The sequence below is a fragment of the Suillus fuscotomentosus genome, assembly GCF_016647785.1.
Source record: "Suillus fuscotomentosus strain FC203 chromosome Unknown F5891scaffold_4, whole genome shotgun sequence".
Lineage (NCBI taxonomy): Eukaryota > Fungi > Basidiomycota > Agaricomycetes > Boletales > Suillaceae > Suillus > Suillus fuscotomentosus.
Window position 1 is genome coordinate 597,810 of NW_024539516.1, and position 19,756 is coordinate 617,565.

Below are 19,756 nucleotides of genomic sequence, written 5' to 3' on the forward strand. Positions count from 1 at the left end.
ATTCTATGTTTGTAGAAGGAAAAGAAATTCGTCTCTGCTTTAGCAGAATCAATCGAAAAATCAAGCGTAGGGCATCAAGTCCGTGATCAAGTAAAAGAAGTAAAGCTAAGTCCATGTCCATGATGTTATTAAGTCATCTCGAGTTCCAAGCCGAGTCCGACTGGGCTTAAGGTTAAAGGCCCGAGGCACAAGCTTATACGATGCAGAACTCTGGAGAAGCATTTCCGGAATCACCGAACACTGAAAACACGTGTTAGAAATCCATCCAGCGAAATGACAAGCGATACATACAGACAACAATAGCATTGGAGCGAACCGTGGCGTTCTCAGGAACGGTGAAGGCAACTTCACCGCTGATGATAGGGAAATCCACGGCAAGGGGATGCTCTGGATTGCATTTCAACAACGGTGTTCATGACATGATTAAGAAATGAACATACTGATGTCTAGGTTCTCGGAATCGTTTTCTAGGTATCCCAACAATAGGAGACCAGTAGAATTCATTTTCTCAGCAGGGACGTTGTCTGTCGCCCAGGTCACGGTCTGCGTGGAACCACGGGGCCAGGATGTGAGAGGGGTAGGGCTAAGGATGGTAGGGCTCCAGGCGAGCAGTTCAACGGGATGGACAGGTGCAGCGGTAGAAAATGCCAACAAAAAGGCAGAAAAAATAGAGAAAATCGTCACGATGCTGAACATTCTGAATTGAAGTCGTGAAAAAGAGTGGGATGTGGGCGGTTGGCCTGGTTTCAAGGCTTGTATTAAACGTGAGGAAACGGGAAGATTGAGGATAGTCGAAATTGAAGTCGAGTATTTATATATGCGGCGAGAGGCTTGGCTCTATTTGTTGTAGCTACCGCGTGTGGGCCCGTGATTGAAACATATATATGATCGAAGACGTAAGGAAGATCTTGTTAAGAAGCTGAATGCTAACAAGACCGCTGTAGGCAGATGGGCTTGGGCTCACAATACCTCTAAGGATGGACCGTTCATATTCAATACTTCATGAAAAAAACCTGAGCAAACCTTCCAGGAACCCGCGGTAGTGACCATGAAGAAGTCCTGAACTTCTTTCCCAACAATATGATGATTGATGGCCGTACGGAACGGTAGCGGATATTAGCGGCGAGGGCTATAGTCGTCAAGATCTTGAACAAATTTCCCGCACTACCATGATGGTAGGCACACCAAGGAAGATAATCGATCCACGTAAATCGCTGGCATACGCTGTAGCCTGTCACAGAGTCAGTGCAATGAGATCGTGGACCAGACAACCAACGTCGGACACCGGACACCGGGTTTACACTTCACCCAATAAAATGGTTATCCCGCAAGATCTTGAGACGCACCGTTCGGCTTTCCGTCATTCCATGGGTAATCTCACCCACGACCCGACTTACTGCTTCGTCGCCCTAAGCAGGAGACCGCGGACACACGAGGCACACAAGCTGACGCGCTGCTCACACAAGGTCACATGTATTTCACGTGACTTGTCACGTCCTGTCGAATATCACAGTTGCTAATGATGTTACAGCTACCTTCAAATCGATAGGCCAGAATCCATTTTTGTTCATTCACTGCTTTTGTTTAGTTGTGGAGCTGGCCAAACAACAGGGTCCTGCCTATTACGATACTTTGTCGGTGAGATACCCCAGAATGGCACTGGACTGCACAACATCTATGATATGGTATGCAGTTCGTTTGATGCTGTGTCTGACACCCCTCTGAGCTCACTGCTGGTAATACCAGTATGACTATTTATCACCAACTCATCATGGTATGTTCAACCATCACCGAAATTCCTCAAAACAGATAAGGGCAGGGCAGGTCAGGTAAGGTCACAAAAGGCATGCCAGACACATCAGCAAACAGAAGGTGGAGGAGCGGCCTATCAGACCAGAACTAGAAGCAGGATTGTTGCTCACTATGCCAATGTTGGGTAGCTGTATTGGACCTTAGCAGAACTTTTGACCTTAGGAATGCTGATTCATTCTGATCCGATGTTAAAAGCTGATAAGACATTGTCATTGCACTAATGTATTACATGGTATGAGCAGTCATATGGGTACATCTAAGCATGGTTCAGACATTGAGGACGAGAAATGCAGGTGAGGAACAGGTGACAACAGCATGTACATAACAAGACAGCGAATGAATCCGACCATGAGAGCAGTAATGAAAAAATGGTGAGTGAACTTCAGGAATCAGAACATTGGTGAGTAGCGTCAGAAAGTGGATTACAGCTGAAGACGTGCATCAGATTAAATCGTCGTTTTCAAATTAGTAAAGGATGAGACTTGCCATTACATTCATTTCCTTCCCCTCCTTTTCTTTGGTGCAGCTTGAATTGTCTTAGCCTTGGAGGCAGTGGCAGGTTTGGCACTTTTGTGTGGTGATCTCCGAACCTGATGCTCATGCTCCTCGTCAGGCTCGCCTTCAGACACCACTGGACTTTCGACCCTCCTCCTCTTTGACGTGGAGGTCTTCACCCTAGAGGCAGTGGCGCTTCTGGCAGCAGCTTTGTGATCTTTGCATGGTGATGTTGCAGGCTGAGGCTCATGTTCCTTATCAGACTTATCTTGTGTCAGCGGGCTTTCGAATGTCACTGCCTTCATTTTCTTGCGAGGAGGTGAGGATGGTTGCAGTGCTATATCTGCACCAGATCTAGTAGGAGGTGGACGTGATGGAGAAAAGTGTCTGGGAGGTGGTGTAGGTGATTGAGAAGGAGATCGACAAGCTGGAGTGGGTGATCGAGTGGGTGTTGTAGGCACAGGAAGTGATGGACATTGGGCACTGGCACTGTGTGGCTGAACAGGAGGGGGGGTAGTAATAAATGCAGGTGACCTTGAAATGTTAGCAGAACGCAGCGCAGATTGCTTTCGCATCACCGCAATATCGTCATCATCATCATCCACATCTCCAGGATCAGAAACAGTTATTGTTGACAGCGCAGCTGCACGTCCAGCTTTATCTTTGAATACTTTCCTAAATAAACGAAACAATCAGATACTGTACATTCACACACTTGATACATACAAGTTATAATGTTGCAAAATTGCTGTAGCCCATGCCTCGTCCAGAGGGTTACGAATGACATCTATGATCTGGTAGTAAAATTTCCAGTATGAGAAGATACCATCATTCTCGGACCATTTGTTGCGAGAAGATATAGAGGACCGTGCCTATGAGACATTAGTCCCTATTTGCTCATCATAACTAAGCTCACCTGTATAGCCCCATAGGCGATGTGTTCAGCTTCAAAAGACATCATCCCATGGAGCGAAGCATTGCAAGTGTTTGAGATATGAAAATCATCGCCTGCGAGTGCAGATGAAGGACCAGTCAGGATATGCTTCAACACCTTGAACAAAATATGTTAATTAGAAACACCAATGCACAATTGAAAAATGAAAACACTACATGTTCGACAATGTAACCTTCAAAAAGGCCATCCTGCATGTTCTGTTGGATGAAAGGTTCTCCAGCTACTTTACCATTGTATAGAAGAGCAGGCCAGGCATTGGAATCCATCTTAATCTTGCCAGATTCAATCTTGCTTTTAGTTCTACCAAGTCAATGTGTCATCAATTGTTTTTTTTATTTTTAAAAAAGGTGCGTACTGCGAGGGTGACTTTTGATACTCCACAAGGTGCTTGACAGGACACAGCATGCGCACAAGCTGAGGGTGGTTAAGGCCCATTTTTGTGCAAGAATCTTTGCTGTCAGGAAAGATGGCTGGCTCGAGACCATTGGAGTCATAAGAAGTGTAACGCGAGATGCTCTTCTTCAGGTGCGTGGCATCTTCAGACCGTACTTGGCCAATCATATACTGCATCTGAATAGCGATTGTTAGTAAAATGCAACCCAATATATGCATACATACATTATCAAGAATGTCTTTGAGTTCAGCTGCCCTTTTTTTACCTCCTTTGACGAGTTCAAGGAGGTAAGGTGCGCCGGCAAGAACCTTCTTATATGTATGAAGTAGTTGATCTTGCACATCATTGGATCTAGTACACAGTCAATAAATAATATACTCATCCACAAAAAAGACAACTTACATATTAGCAAGGATTGCATTGCATGTGCTGCACTCATCATCTGACGTGTCAGAGTCCTCTACATTAGTGCTGCATGCAATCTTGACCAATGGTGCAATGCAGTGTAGAAACAACAATACAGCAAGGTGTGAATGAGGCTCCTGACTGTATCTATAAATGTTGAAAGGTCGTGCGTTGCCTAGTCTGCTATACTTGTGACAACAAGTGTGTTCGACCCTAAAGGGGAAGTGAGTGCAGCAAGGATCTAGAAGTGTGCGCTGAAGCGAAGCACGAGAAAGCGCAGGTATGCGCAAGGCACCAAGGCATGGGAATGCGCGAAGCGTGGGAAAGTGCGCGCAGATATGCAGAAATGAGAGAGACTAAGCTTAAGTGATGATATGATGCAAGATAAGAGATGTGAGAGTGTGAGATGTAAACAAATAGATTTCTACTATGTTCTGCTAGGTAGATAGTGGGTGGAAGTTCAGTGGGAAGTCAAGTGCTCCAGGTGGTAAGGTAATGCTGGTGCTTATATACGGTACCTAAGCGCTGTCATGCGGAGCCGAAGCGCTACTGAGTAAGCTCTAGTATGTAAAGATATATATAAGTAAGGGTCCATGATAAAAATAAAGGTAGAATGATATGCAAATAAAGGAAATGGAAATACACGCACTAGAGAGCTTGGTGGACAGTGGATGGATGCTTCTGGATGGCTGGTGCTATAGGGCAATCAAGCGCAGGAAAGTGTGCGCGCATATACATCACAAAGCATGGGAAGTGTGCGCGCATGGCACGCGTTGCGCAGGAAAGTTGTGCCTCATATAGGGATAGCTGCGGACAGTACACAGAGTGGTGCTGCAAGTTTGTGCAATGAACTCCTTAGGGAAAAGTGCCATATCAGACCATGAGAGGCATGAGTCTCTACAGCGGAAAATATCTTTCAGTATGCAAAACATATCTATTCCTCGAGGGATCCAATGAGCAAACTGCAGACATTGCTTGCGAGGCTTTGTATCTTTCCTTGACACATGAAAACACATGTCAATGGTCAGTATGAAGCTCATCAAGTGCTGCATGTACTTACTTGTCCTTGCTGATATCTTTTGAATGGCTAAAACATGACAATGAGCAAATATATGCGCTCAAAAAATACCTCACTTACGATTTCAGTCATTTTGAAGCCCTAGTTTTGGTCTCGCCATCATTATCCAGGGACTTCCACTTACATTTTTCATTTTTCAGGGGCCAGGCACTTGGAGGATATTTCTCTACCTCTTCTTGAGAGCTTTGGGAAGATTCGTGTGATGAAACTTGAGAGAATACTGATTCTGAATCTGACAGGCTTGCAGAGGAGGAATGATGATGAGGACGTGTCATGATGGTGGTAGGGATTAGGATGGGAACAATGCGCTGATGAGTGAGACACACACCGATAAATGCTGTATATACATGTTTGGTTTCGTTCCATTTAATGTGTGATCATGGCATTAAAGCGCAACAAGAAATACATTTAATTCTACAATTACAATATGAAACATTTGATTAGCATATACAGAGTGCAAGATAACATAAGAGCAATGTGACAGCAAAAAGGGACAGCACAGAAAGATAAATATAATCTAAGTTAAGTCTGGCGCAACAGGAGCAGGCATGGCTTGCACAAAATCAAAATCGGCAACGGAATGCTTGTCTTCCACATCCACATCCCTGAAATGGTGATGGCAGCAGGGTGGCCAATCGGTGCTACTGTCAAATTTGAGTTTGCATGGTGGAGGGTTTTCACAGGCTCCGAACAAGCGCACAGGCTTTGCATTGACAGAGTTTTTTCTGTAAATCAAATTTTGTCAGTGTGATAATCAAGCAAATAGAAGAAAAACTTACTCAGAACTCTGAGACGTAATCTTGAGGCCTGCAAGATCTTCTGTGATCTTGATGGTATCAGCTGAGAACCTGGAAGGTTTAATGTTAGTGAACATGACTCACAAGACCCACTCACGTTTTGATCTTCTTGCTCTTGTGATTTGTTGGTAGGGTTCTGTACATTAAGTTAGTGATCTATATGTGAGGGAAGAACCAAAAGACTCACTTTTTCCTTTTGTGATTGCCTGGGATCAACATGTCTGCCTCGTTATCTGTAGAATCTTCGATATGGATCATTTTGACAGAGTCTTTGAGACAGATGATTGATTTCTAGATAAATGTCAGTAGGTAATATGAAAGATCGAGATTACATACCAATGGGCCTGGGTTTTTGGGCGTAAAGTTAATCTCGTACGTTGGCCAACCAGTTAGGAGGTTTTCGATCTCCATGACAATGACACTGTCACGGATGATGACCTGATCAGTACCATTGACGAGAATAGATGTAGTAGATGCCATAGTACTAGTATATGATTATAAAAAAGGTATTTGGTAAGGAATGAATATGAAAATGCAAAAGACACGTCCCATGTCCCTTTGCACTTCCAGCATTTTTCAGCTGACTTTTAAAAGTCACGTGATTTTCAACACCAAGATTTCGTTTCTGTCTCTTCAGTATTTTACTAACTGATACTATCTGATGCCCTCTGACTTCTGCGGGTGAGAGCCCTGCTATGGCTGGAGGTCTCTGTGCAAGCTCTGTGACCCCACAGAAGTCAGTATACTTATTTTGTTCTAGGACTTGCCTGAACTTCAGGCGCGCATCTTCACCCTCCGATTTTGGCATGCCAACCATCTTTTTCAACATCGCACTTGCTACCCCTGGAGCCCCCACTCTCCACTTGCATCATCCCAGCATGTTCATCTTCTTGGTCAGCACTTGACGTGCCAAAAGCCTGTGTGCATATGGACAAGGCATGTTCCTCGTGTGGTTCTTATTGCTGCTCCTCGTATAGCTCTGCTTCGAGTCCATTGAGCGGCCCCTCACTCCCTGTGCACCCATGTAAGACCATAGTCTTCGTCGACCAGTGTCTTTTTCCAGCACGACGAATGCCCGACGTCACCCAACTCCCCCTGCTGTTGAAGGCCACCCAAAGTAGAGTCCAAGCATTTTGCCAAGGTTGCCCTGCCAGAGGTAATCCCGGTTCTTCTTAACCTTTTGTCACCATTCAATGTCTTTTCATATTTCCTTTCACGTACTGTATGCACCATAATCATAACTATTTCCAAATAACCGGCATTGTGGTGTGACCTGAGACTCACCATATGGTGGATCACTGCATGCCTCACTCTGAGCCTGCAAGCACCTTAAATGATCAGCACGCTACAATACTGATAAAAAGTGAGTGGTTCCTGTTCCCTGTCGTCAGCGCACATCCACCATCTTCACATTATGGATGGTACAGTCAATTGTATTGGCTGTGGTCAGGGCTTTAAGTCACAGAGACAACTCTCTATGCATGCCTTGAAGTGTGAAAAGAACAAGGCACTGACCTTGGACATTGTTTTTTCAAAACAGGCCAAAAAATGCAAGTCTCAAGGACGAGATCTGCTCTGTGACATGAAGAAGCCCCATCAGCAGGTGGAAGAAGAAACTTTTGCTGAAGACCAGCTTGACTATGTAGATCTCAATCTCGAGGTAGGCTTTTGTTTAATTTTGTTTCTAGGACATGAACATTGCTGGACCATCTCACCTGCTATCACCACCAGCAAATCCACCCACTCCACTGCCAGCAAGATCACCCACTCTGCCCCCACAATTTCTTTCAAAGTGTTCAGGGCATTCTATTTGAATGCCCCAGCGTTTTGTTGACTACCTTCCTGGTTCCTTGATACCCCTGGCTCACATACCAGTCAAGAAACCTCTATGCTGTGCACCTCCTCAGCGGGAACCAACTCCATCAGAGTCTCCTGACGAGGACCCATTATCCATTGAGCCGCCTCCTCCTGATCCTTCTCAGACAGACCCAGATTCAATGGGTCTTTATCGAGTCTATCCAGCTCGTCCCACCTTCATACCTCCCAATGATAATTCCCTTGTTGATCTCATGGATGTGCCAACACTTGAAGGACGACCTGCAACAGGACCAGGCCCACTTGTGTCTACTACTGGACTCGCACCACCAGATGTAGATGGTGACCATCTATTTGATGTGTTCACCAATCCAACATGTGGGTTGCTGATGTCCTGGCGCTATACTGGGACAAATAATAAGTTGGATGCTGAAATCAATCGGCTAGCTGGTATTCATCAGCACCCGTGCTTCAGATCAAAGGATTTGACTGGCTTTACTTGTGCTCATGAGGCTAAACTATTAGATAAGTATCTGCAAGATCGGTCAAATCCTCTATGTGAAGAATTTGGGTGGCGCCAGTCTTCAATCAAAATTCACCTGCCAAAAGAATGGATGAAATGGCAATCAGAGGAACATGCACCAGAACTCGAAGTGCCAGGAGTTTATCACCGCTTGCTCACATCAGTCATTCGGTCAACATTCAAGGACAACATCGCAAACACATTTCACATGACTCCATATTCTCAGTATTGGAAGGTCTCTGAGACGAAAACTGTGCAAGTCTTCTCAGAATCATACTTGTTGCCAGCCATGCTCGATGCATATGCCAAGATAAATTCCCTTCCCTGTGCACCAGATGATGATCTTGAATGTGTCTTAGCACCTCTTATGATGTGGTCTGACATGACGCACCTCACAAGTTTTGGGATGCCTCACTATGGCCATTCTATTTATTCTCTGGTAACCAGTCCAAGTACGCATGAGGGAAGCCAACCTCCTTTGCAAGCCACCATGTTGCTTATATTTCAACGGTATGTTCTGTCACTATATAAATGTAACTACTGATTTGATGGTCATATATACAGCTTCCAGATAATATCCAGGAAATATATTGCGATATATTTGGTGAAGCAACAACAGATGAGGTCCACATGTTCTGTAAGCGTGAGCTTGTTCAAGTGATTTGGAAGTTATTGCTTGACAAAGATTTCATGCATGCCTATGAGCATGGAATGGTTATTCGTTGCGCCAATGGAATCACACGTTGTCTGTTCCCTCGATTTTTCTCGTATTCTGCTGATTACCCTGAAAAGTGAGCATTGAATTATTCTGTTGTTTGTTTTTGCTTGCTCAAAGTTTGTTATAGGGTCCTTCTGGCGAGCATCAAGTTCCTTGGGCAGTGTCTCTGCCCATGCTGCCTTGTCAAAAAGTGCGATGTTCTGAAGATGGGTACCAAGCTCGACATGAAGCACCAAGAAACCAAACAACATGTGGACAATGAGCACCATTGTCGAGATATCGAGAATGCCCAAAAGCTCATTTTTGAGCTTGGTGTGTCTGTTGATGGAGTTCGCGTCAAAGTGATTCTTAGTGACGAGTCTTATGTCCCTATTCAAGTAAGCTCCACCATAAACTGAGCTAAATTGGATACTTAATGCATCTGCATAGAACACTTTCTCAGATTGACTCAGAAAATTTGGATTTAACATGTTTATTCTGTTCGTTGTTGATCTGCTACACGAATTTGAACTTGGCGTGTGGAAAGCGATTTTAATCCACCTGTTGCGCATCCTCTATGCCCAAGGTGGTAATGTTATCCAAAAGTTGAATAAACAGTGAGTGATTACATCAAGGAATTTCCGTTGTTTGATGCCTTGAAGGTACCAGGCAGTTCCAACATTCGGATGTGGCACTATCCGACAGTTTCACAAAAATGCTTCAGCAATGAAGAGATTGGCAGGTCGAGACTTCGAGGATCTCCTTCAGGTAATGTCTTGGATCTATGTGGGTCATACATCTGCTAATACTCTCGAGTTTTAGTGTGCACTTCCAGTATTTGAGGATCTCCTCCCCAAGACTCATAATTCAATTGTCTTGAATTTGCTCTTCGACTTGGAAACCTGGCATGCTTTTGCTAAACTTCGCTTGCACACAGATGACACGCTCTCCCTCTTTGACAGTGCTACAGTCATTCTCAGACAGACAGTTCGGCAATTCAGCAAGACTACATGTGAGCACTATCATACTACTGAGCTTCCGCAGGAGCACACTACTCGAGGGTGTTGTGAAGCTGCTTTGAGTGCAAAGCAGGATGAGCCATTCAAGGGAAAGGAAAGGACCTCTGGCAAAAAGGTTAAAAAGTTGAATCTTCATATGTACAAATACCACACACTTGGGGACTACCCAAACACCATTCGATGCATGGGGACAACCGACAACTACACAATGCAAGTGGTGCGTACACAATTTTATTTTGAAATTGATGCTTGATGCCCTAACAGGGTGAGTTGAAGCATCAATGTTCCAAATATTGGTATCCAAGGACACCCAAGAATAGGAAAACCCTGCTGAAGAATATGGCCATTCAAGAGTCGTGGTCCTGTATTTTTATAAAGATTAATGTGCAACTAAAGAGCACCCTTGCTGCATGATTTGCACTCAAGAACACACGCCATCGCCAATGGACATCTCCCTCTGACCATTATCATGTTGCAAAGCATCCAAGGGCATCATTCGACCTAACCTCCTGGTTGACTGACATCGAAGATAATGATTCGGCCAAGAGGGTCAGTCTTTTTCCCTCAACATAATCATATGTACTAAAGTCACACATCAGAACTTTATTCCCCATCTGAAGGACCATCTACTTGCACGGCTTCGTGGCCTTGACTACTCAGGCAACGAACACACATTTTCAGATGTTGAACGAGACCTCATTATCATTGCTAACAATAAGATACATGAACACAGCATCCTTCGAGTAAACTACACGACATACGATCTCAGGAGAGAGCAAGATTGTATAAATCTGTGAACACGTGCTGATCTGATGGTACTCTCACATGAAGATGATGATGAATGTCACCCTTACTGGTACACTTGCCTTATACGCATATTCCATGTTGACGTCTGGTATTGGGGTGAAGAGAATACACCATCGACATCGAAGCACATGGACATCCTGTTTGTGCACTGGTTTGGACGAGACATGACTTTTAATGGCAGGTTCTCAAGCAAATGTTTGCATCGCCTCGGTTTCCTCCCTGACGACATTGACTCAGACTCTGGTTGCTTTGGATTCATTGATCCCAACCAAGTTATTCATGGGGTGCATCTAATCCCTGCATATGCTAATGGCCGCACAGAAAAATACCTTGGTCCATCATTTGCTTGTCATGAAGAAGAGGGGGATGAAGATTGGTTATATTTCTATGTTAATATGTATGTTTTATTTATATTTTAATGACACCTTATGCTGACCCAAACTAACAGGTTCGTAGATCGTGACATGTTCATGCGCTTCCATGGTGGTGGTGTAGGCCACAAGGTGATGCGAGAGTGGGATGAGCTCTTGCTGTCCAATGGTGCACCCAATACCATTGCAGCGCAGAGTGGAACTGATGATGATAACATTAGTTTAGATGGAGAGGATGAAGAGGACGACCTAGAAGAGGGAGAGGGACATCAAGATGAGGAAGAGAATGATTCAGATGTAGAGGCAGATGAGGATGAAGTAGACGATCCAGATGCAGTGATTGCAGACTCAGATGAGGAGCTTGACGATGATATACTTGCTCAGGAAGGATATGGCGCACTTTGACTTTGTTTATGTAGTATTACTTGGTGAATATGAGGTCAGAACATATCTGGGAGACATGCAGATGGTCTGAACTTACCTGAAGTACATCATACTGATGGCGATCTTACACGCACATGGATTGACTGTTGTGTGTCTCACAAACTTCCTATTGTGCTGACATAGTATGAACTTGATATGTCATTGCCCATACGCTCGTGGTGCGAGAAATTGTCCAAATAAGGCAGCGTCAGATTTCGAGAATTTTGGTGATGACATTGTCTCTGTTACTTCAGATCATGCCAGCATGGGCTCAACATTAGTACCTGCATCAGGAAATGTACACATTACTTAATCATGACTTAATAGTGGCTGAACACACAAAAACAACAGAATAAGCCAAAAATGATTAAGAATAGCCTTTCTTAAATAAATTAGATCTCAATTCTTACATTTTGACTTAAGAGTCTCTTGAAGCACTTGGATGTCTTTGTGCGCTGATTCTGAAAACATGATCCATCAATTTCCTACAATACAAAGTACCAATTAAGAGGGATCCAGAATGGTGTAAAGGGCAAATAAAGCAGGTCCTAAAAGGTAACAAGAAAGCAAAGCATTAAAATTGCAGTGACACCAATCAAAAAGAACAGAAATTGAACATATTTGAAGCAAGAGTAACAGCGAGATATCATGATATGAGGAAAATGAGGGAAAGCACTGGTTGCTGGTTGGCAGTTGAACAATGATGATAGTGGGTGCAACAAAGTTCTGTCAGGAACAAGTGAGGACATGTAAAGGAGTAAGCAACAGAATAAAAATTTACAGTCAGCGGAAAGCAAGGAGGTCAGCATACTGTTCATCGAACTCTTCACTCTGAACATCCTCAGGCATAGGGTTTAAAAGTCCAGTTAAGTTCGGTCTTTTGACCAATTTTCAAAAGACCGGACCCAAACCAGTCTGCACAAACTCAACCTTGTACTGCAACCCGGACTGAACTCTTAGAAACCGGTTGAACACAGTAGCAATGAGGTTCACAGTCGGTTGCTGACCAGTTGCAGATGCAACTGGTCCGTAACTATGTAGGACTGGTTAGGACTGCTCCGGAAGTCTACATAGGGCAAAATCAGTAACTACTATACAATGTGTTTGCAGGCAGGATAGCATGAGTATAGTATAGTAGTAGCATAGTTTGAAGCCTTTCCTCGAAACAAACCAACATCTGCTTGCCTTGAAACAAACCAATATCTGCTTGCCTCGAAACTGTTAAGGTTGTACTCTTGTAGGATCGGATCCAAAAGACTTCGGCCTCAGCTCGTACGCTGTGCCCCTTTCCCAAGTACTGTCCCTTATTTCAAAGTACTAATGATAACGCGTCCAAAGGTCCGGACGGGTCTCGTAGATATATCCGGATGACTTCTGGATATTGGAAACACATATAAGACTAATCCAGACGGATCCGGACTAGAAATGAACAGAGTATAGACTATCAGAATCGATCCAAAGTCTCGGAGGTTTGACAAGAGTTGAAGACTCAAGTCTGGAGGACAGAAAGAGGACAAACTAAGATGATATTCGAACTGAGGTACTACAGGACATATACACGGGCTTATATACTAAGAGGATAACGAAACAATAAGTAAAGGTCCAAAGGCTATGTATGAAGCATGTGCAAAGGTTATCAAATGCGAGTCGGAAATGAAGCATAGGTTAACGGATCAGTAATCATACTGGTAATAAGTATAGCCGAAACACCGGGAAGAGGAAATACCGAATAGGCTGTGTTTAATATTAAATGAACAGGAAATGAAATAGGAAGCTTATTGGGTATCAGATCAGAAGCGGATCTATGCATCGGACCAGACCGGATCTCAGGGTCCGAAGTCTGGAAGAGAAGCGTGAATATATGGGATATGACAGAAACAAACCTTGTAGTTTGCCATGTCAAGTCAAGGCAATGTTTGGAAGTCTTCACACAAGCAAACAATAACAGCAAAGGCCCTTGCTGGCGCTGAAACATGGCATGCAACCCAGACAGGCTCTCGTCCAAGGCCTCCCAAGTCACCAAAGAACTCTAAACGGAAAAGATGGATGGTCAGTGACGAAGACTCTGATAGCAGCAATGAGAGCCTCCATGAATGTCAGTGTACCTCAAAGAAGAAGAAAAATGCCAGCTCCAAACATAGTCAGAAAGAGAAAAGCACCACAGTGGAGATTGAAGAAGTGCGCGATATTGAAATGTCACAGACAGCGAGGTTGAGGTCATTAACCACAAGTCTGATGCTAAGAGTGGTGAGGAAACCAAGAATGATGATGGTGAAAATGCTGTAAGTGAAGCATGCTGTAAAAAGTTGCTGTCAGCTCATACTAAGTGTGATACAAAAGGAGGGGAGCGATTTGGGTGTACAGCACAAGGCCAATATTCCAGCTCCATTGGCAACAAAGAAACAGTGGGCCAATGATCTACTTACTGTGTTCACACAGAAATGCACGGTGAAGTTTGTTGGTATTGATGGTGTGGTGGATATGAAGAGAGGGCGCTAGTGCATAGTTTGCAAGTAAGTATGAGATACATTGAGACAGAAAGCTTACCATACATTCCAAGGGACAATGAAATCTTTATAAAGCAGAATGGGAAGTGTAAAGTGTTTCACCTAGGCAGTAATTCATTGTGTCATCAACATATATGTGGCCACTACGAGTTCTACCAGGCTAAATGTAAGGAGTTAGGGATCACTGAGCACCACTATGCAATTACTTGTGAGTTGTTGGATTTACAGTCCAACAGATTAAAAGGAAAGCAGATGAAGATAGATGGACTGTTCCAGAAGGCTAAGAAGAAACAAGAGTTTTCGAGAGATAGCGTGTTGCATGCAGTAGCAGAATTTATTGTTTGTGATGATCAAGTGAGATTTTTCAGCATGTTGTGATCACAACAATAACAGTTATCAGTCTCTAGTGGTGGCAAACAAGACCACATTTTGAAACTGCTTGGTTGCAATGCATCCAGCATTGACTACAGCAGAATTACCTTCAACTCACAATATCACAACATATATTCACAATGCGTTCATCAAGCTCATTGAAAGTGTCAAGGCTGATATAGAGGTAAGTTTTTTCATACATGTGAATGCATTTTCTAATGTAATCTAGTCCATAACTACTGGTCGTGTCGCCACATCTACGGATCTCTGGTCCATTGACCAAACAAAGGCATCATTCCTTGGGCTCACCGCACACTGGATTGAGGTCAAGAATAACAAATGTAATTTGCGCTCACAAGTTATAGCATTCCGCAGTGTATCTGGTGCCCATAGTGGAGTGGAACTGGGAAGATACATAGTTGGCTTGTGCGAGCGGGTGGGTATCGTGTCGGGACAATCTACAAAGGTATGTCTTATTATTTTTTGCTTGCAGTGGCTACTACTAACTTCATATACTGCACAGCAGCTATTCACTGTAACAGCCGACAATACAAGCAATAATGACACTACATGCAACAAGATAGAGCATGTTCTACATCGTCACCACATCTACTCATTCAGCTCTGATCAACACCATCTCCCCTGCCTTGCTCATGTTCTCAATCTCGCTATCATTGCTATTATGTCTGTCATCTCTCGCATCGCCGCTGTGGAAACTACTACCACAATCTGGGAATTTGATTCCTTGCTGTCCAACAATCGAGTCTTGGGAGGCTCACTAGATGTTGTGGCAGCTGTGCGCACTATTGCAATTAAGGTGCATCTCACATTTTTTCTATTGTTGTTCATAAACCTAATGATCTAATAGATACAGTGCTCAAGTCAACAAATCGAATACTTTCAGACACTTCAAGTGAAGTGCGGGTTCAAGACCCCACTCAAGATACCTCTCAATAGCAACATACACTGTGGAACAGCTGATGGTATGCTTGGACGCACATATCTCTTGTGACAGGTAAGCAAAAAAACTTGATTTCTAATGCTACATAACTAATCCATTTGCACAGCCTATAAATATGTTTATCAATTCTGCAGACGAGCTATTCGGCCCCATCACTACCATCCGGCATTCTGGACTGACAAAACACATTCCCTAAAGTCCCTTCACCTTCGGGAGCAGTGACTGGGACTGTATTGAAGATACACACATCATTATCTCTGTATGTTCATTTTTATAGTATCTATTATCTACTAGTACTAATACTTCCACAGGATGCTAATGAAATCCAGCACTATTTTTCTTCCAAAAGTTAACAAACTCTATGGCATGCAATCCTTGCTTTCGAGGAGCTGAAGATGGCGTGGGAACAGAAGTGCAACGTGCCAAAGTGTGAGCTCTACCAGGTTGCACTTCAGAAGGGACTTGATAAGGTTAATAAGTACTATCAGAAGATGGACAAGAAACATGTGTATGTGCTTGCACTTGGTGAGTACTTACCTATTGTATTTTTGTTAATCAAACTAATGGACATTTTAGTTCTTCATCCATACTACAAACTAGAATATATCAAGATGACTTGGGGAGGACATGAAGAGCAAGAACACGAGTGCACAGCCGGTAACCTTAATGCTAAGGATTGGCATGATGAGGCTTTGAAAGTTGTAGAGACCACTATGGAAGACTACTGGAAAACTTGTCCCTCTACCACACATCCATTAGTGACTGCATCGGTTGCCAGTACCTCCACAACTCCCTCTCATAATATGACCACAGTAGAATCTGCATTCGACCGCCATTGCCACTTGCTTCTTGAGCAGGCAACACTGGACCATGATGCCGGCTGGGCAGCAGAACTCCAGAGGTACCTCAAGGACATGCCCAATGTTTCGAAGAGCATAGATATCATTGACTGGTGGTCAGTAAGTGTACTCACACTTATATTTGTGTATTCGACTAATTATTTCATTTAGAAACATCATTCTATATATCCTACACTTGCAAGAATCACTATGGACATCTGCGCAATTCCCACATCATCTGTATCCTGCGAACAACTCTTTTCAGGTAGTGTGGAGACTGCCACTGACCATTGCTCTCATCTTGGTGCTGAATGCTTCGAACAATTACAGATGCTCAAATTCTCATGGTGCAAGTCTCTTGCTAACTCTGCTCAAGCAAACTCAGGTATTGTCAAGGAAGTTTTGCTAGATGAGTACAAATATTTTCTTCTTGTGGATGAGGGCATTGTGCAGTGGGAGAACGAAGCTGGTGAGGTCGAGACCATTTTGTAGTAGTCTGTACTATCTAAGTCATGTTCATTTGCATAGGTAAATATTTGTGTTTCACGCAACTGGTCCTGGTATAGACTAGTTGCAGTCGACTTTTTATTGGCCTGATGTTAGACATTGAACAATGCAACCAGCAACTGCAAGACATCAAATTAAGGGAAACCAAGACCGAAAATTTGGTCTTAAAAAGTTGCGGTACAGTTCGGTCTGTGGTCTTTGACTGGTTGTGGGACTGGACTTTTAAAGCCTACTCAGGCATGCCATCTGTCTTGATTGTCCAGTGCGCATCGTGGCCTTCATATATTGTTGAGCAAGCTCAACAATAGCTTTCATCTTTTCAGCAGGAACATGATTGATGGCAGTCAAGAACATCCGCATGTCATATCCCCAGAGCGGCTCCAAAAAGCTTTTGTTCTCACCAATGACAGCAATCCATTCAACTTCTGTGGCTGGCACCTTCCCTTTGTACGAAGGCTTCTTCTTGCCCTTAGAGGTGCTCTTGATCTCAAAAGTCATCTCTTTAGTTGCAAGGAGATTGAGGGTGCATTTAATCTGTTAAATATTAGGACAATGTGTAGATTCAAATATAACCAAATACTGCTGCTGCAGAGAGAGAAAGTGCTGTTCGAAGAACCAACTCCTCGCTGTTAAGCTCTGAAACTGGTACACATCCTTGGGTGTAGTTGAGGTGAGCTGCGAAAGTCTGCAGGACAAATGTGGACTGCCACATCCCTGACCATTCCTAAGTAAAGATAGACATTAGGAAAAATCATACTCAATAATAATGCATACCTTTTTGTCATCGAAGTTGACATCCCCAAAGAGAAATCTGTTGTCTTCAAGCCAGAAATTCGCAAAACCGATGCAGCTATCCTCAGATTCGTAGAGTGGGCTAGCTGCCATGAGGCTCATGATCATCATGACAGCAGCAGAATCAAATCCACTGCGCCATTCACTTAAGCGCCGCTTAGCCTACATCAAATAGTGTATCAGCTAGTATAGATACATTGAATTGGTGAAATGTACCACATAGTAGATAGCACCTCCTGGGATTATGGAGTAATTGACGAGTGTTGGCTTCCCAGCGTAGACAACTTTCCAAGTCTTCGTGAGAATGAAAATAAGTATGTCATCCTCAATGAGCCATGGATGGATGTTGTCCCCACCCACAGCATGAACAATGGTAGGAATAAGTGAGCCATGCCATGCATTTCCATCCTGGCAACCAGTGGGAAGATCGCTGTTCTTGTATTTCATCCTCAAGACCTCTCCATTGGCCACTTTCTTCTCCCCAGTAGTCACTTTCATTTCTGAAGCATCGAAGGTCATCTCCTGTTTGACCCGTTTTATGGGAGGGATATCTAAATCATCAAATGCATCCACATTTGTCTGCAGAACAATTGAGTATTACCACAGACTGATCTAATTTGCATACCTGTAATGTCACTCATTTACTTCCGGCAATGGGGCTTGTCTCAACACTGTCAATGAACATGGCATCTTCATAATATAATTCATCATCATCATTGAAGCATCAAGCAGCTCTCCTTTGACAGATGAAGAGAGAGACTTGTTAGCACAAAACTGATATTGTGAAGGTGGAGGTAGAGGTGGAGTCAGTGACCTGTCCTGAACCTCAATCACTTCCTATAAAGTAGTTAACAAATGAAACAGTTAATTTAAAACAATCCAAACCACTGTTCCCATCACAGTACGCAGACTCCTGGGCTGTTTCTTCAGACTCATAAGGGCATGTGCTGCCAAGCGCTCAGGGCTGTTATCTTCATCCAGCAGAGACCCTACTATCTGGGCATCATCATCACCAATGTCCGAGTTTTCAGGAGTTTTTTGGGGGGCAGTAGCACTGCTGATTGTCGTCACTTTGATAAACTGTGTGGGTACTGAGATGCCTGATACACTGGTTGGATTTTCTTGATGTGGCAATAGAGATAACATGCTGCTGGTCTTTGGATTCGTAATCCCACATGCCCACACTGAGATTGTGGTCTTATAAGCCTTCAGGTCACTATTTAAGTCATTCAGTAAATTCCAGTAGAAAAGAGTTGGTTTGGTCAGTAGCAACATGGTGGTAGAAGGTCAAGGTATGTACGTTGCCACATTCCCTTTTAGGTCTGCATCTGATGCATGTGAACTCAGTGCCACTGTGATCTCATCATTATGATCAAGATCAAGATCACCTGATGCTACAGTGGCACGAACAGCATAAACAGCATCACGGTGAGTCATCTTCTGCACTCACTTCCACTTCTTCTGTATGTTTGCCTCACCACTATCATCTACCCCATCCAGAGCTTCTTGCATTGTTCCAATGCCTCTTTTCAGTGCTGTGGCTTTAGCCTGGGAGGCTGGAAGTGCCATTTCGGCTGCAGTGGCAACCTTGCCAACTGGACGAGGTCGGGGCTTTCTTGCGGCAGTCGCATTTTTCTCCTGGACAGCTGCAACCTTCGCTATGCTCTTGTGGGTCTTCGCTTCCTGTTCTTGCTTTTCTCATTGGAGACGAGCGTGATCCTCCTGTACTTGGGCCAAGGTGTGTCTTTTTTGCTGCACATCTATGACAACTTGAGTGACTTTCTTGTTAGCATTGGACGAATGTGTAGAGACCATGATTGGCAGTAAGAATAATAGAAGGGAGCTTGTGAGCAGGAGACTGTTGGGTCAGGGTGAAGAAGGGCGAAAGAAGGTTGTTTTAAAGTGTTTTTACTATGCAAGTTGCACAGGCTATTATGTACTTTACTATTAACAACCCTTGTTTGTTTTAGTGTCAATTGGGACCTGACACACACTATGAGTACTCCTGAGGACAACTGCATTCTTTGAGCTCTTTCCCTTGTGCATTTATCCTGTGAGTATTTACATTCGTACTTCTTGCATTGTTGACTTCTCATGCGCATGTAGCTTTATTTGCATCCTCATATCCTCGAGCCTACTTGCAGCCCTTGGTTCTTTCCTCTTTGGTTCACACTCTCTGCCACTTGG

At 43.7% G+C, this 19,756-nt stretch overlaps 6 protein-coding genes across 6 annotated transcripts; 2 read left to right on the forward strand and 4 right to left on the reverse strand.

Moving 5' to 3' along the window:
* Nucleotides 1-8: 8 nt before the first annotated feature.
* F5891DRAFT_472627 (uncharacterized protein) lies at nt 9-937 on the reverse strand. Its single transcript, XM_041371945.1, has 3 exons — nt 441-937; nt 292-387; nt 9-240 (listed from the first exon to the last, which is right to left on the reverse strand). Exons 1-3 carry the CDS (start codon nt 694-696, stop codon nt 194-196), a joined length of 399 nt encoding a protein of 132 aa, XP_041232155.1. The 5' UTR covers nt 697-937; the 3' UTR covers nt 9-193.
* A 2,414-nt stretch (nt 938-3,351) lies between these two features.
* F5891DRAFT_941926 (uncharacterized protein) lies at nt 3,352-3,823 on the reverse strand (the record flags this gene model as incomplete). Its single annotated transcript, XM_041374372.1, has 2 exons — nt 3,352-3,562; nt 3,618-3,823. The coding sequence occupies 2 exons, from the start codon at nt 3,821-3,823 to the stop codon at nt 3,352-3,354; spliced, it is 417 nt and encodes a 138-aa protein (XP_041232156.1).
* A 1,833-nt stretch (nt 3,824-5,656) lies between these two features.
* F5891DRAFT_975355 (uncharacterized protein) lies at nt 5,657-6,416 on the reverse strand (the record flags this gene model as incomplete). Its single annotated transcript, XM_041376504.1, has 5 exons — nt 5,657-5,864; nt 5,919-5,987; nt 6,034-6,072; nt 6,124-6,227; nt 6,273-6,416. 5 exons carry the CDS (start codon nt 6,414-6,416, stop codon nt 5,657-5,659), a joined length of 564 nt encoding a protein of 187 aa, XP_041232157.1.
* Nucleotides 6,417-13,487: 7,071 nt separating this feature from the next.
* On the forward strand, nt 13,488-14,090 carry F5891DRAFT_1181996 (uncharacterized protein; the record flags this gene model as incomplete). Its single annotated transcript, XM_041366100.1, has 3 exons — nt 13,488-13,769; nt 13,823-13,873; nt 13,932-14,090. The coding sequence occupies 3 exons, from the start codon at nt 13,488-13,490 to the stop codon at nt 14,088-14,090; spliced, it is 492 nt and encodes a 163-aa protein (XP_041232158.1).
* A 1,697-nt stretch (nt 14,091-15,787) lies between these two features.
* Nucleotides 15,788-16,441, forward strand: F5891DRAFT_941921 (uncharacterized protein; the record flags this gene model as incomplete). The annotated part of the gene is made up of 2 exons (XM_041374371.1): nt 15,788-15,956; nt 16,008-16,441. Coding segments are annotated over 2 exons (603 nt in total), but the record flags the coding sequence as incomplete, so codon positions are not given.
* Nucleotides 16,442-16,999: 558 nt separating this feature from the next.
* Nucleotides 17,000-19,138, reverse strand: F5891DRAFT_1181999 (uncharacterized protein; the record flags this gene model as incomplete). The annotated part of the gene is made up of 7 exons (XM_041366101.1): nt 17,000-17,311; nt 17,358-17,501; nt 17,552-17,731; nt 17,786-18,148; nt 18,215-18,406; nt 18,455-18,785; nt 19,020-19,138. 7 exons carry the CDS (start codon nt 19,136-19,138, stop codon nt 17,000-17,002), a joined length of 1,641 nt encoding a protein of 546 aa, XP_041232160.1.
* Nucleotides 19,139-19,756: the final 618 nt, after the last annotated feature.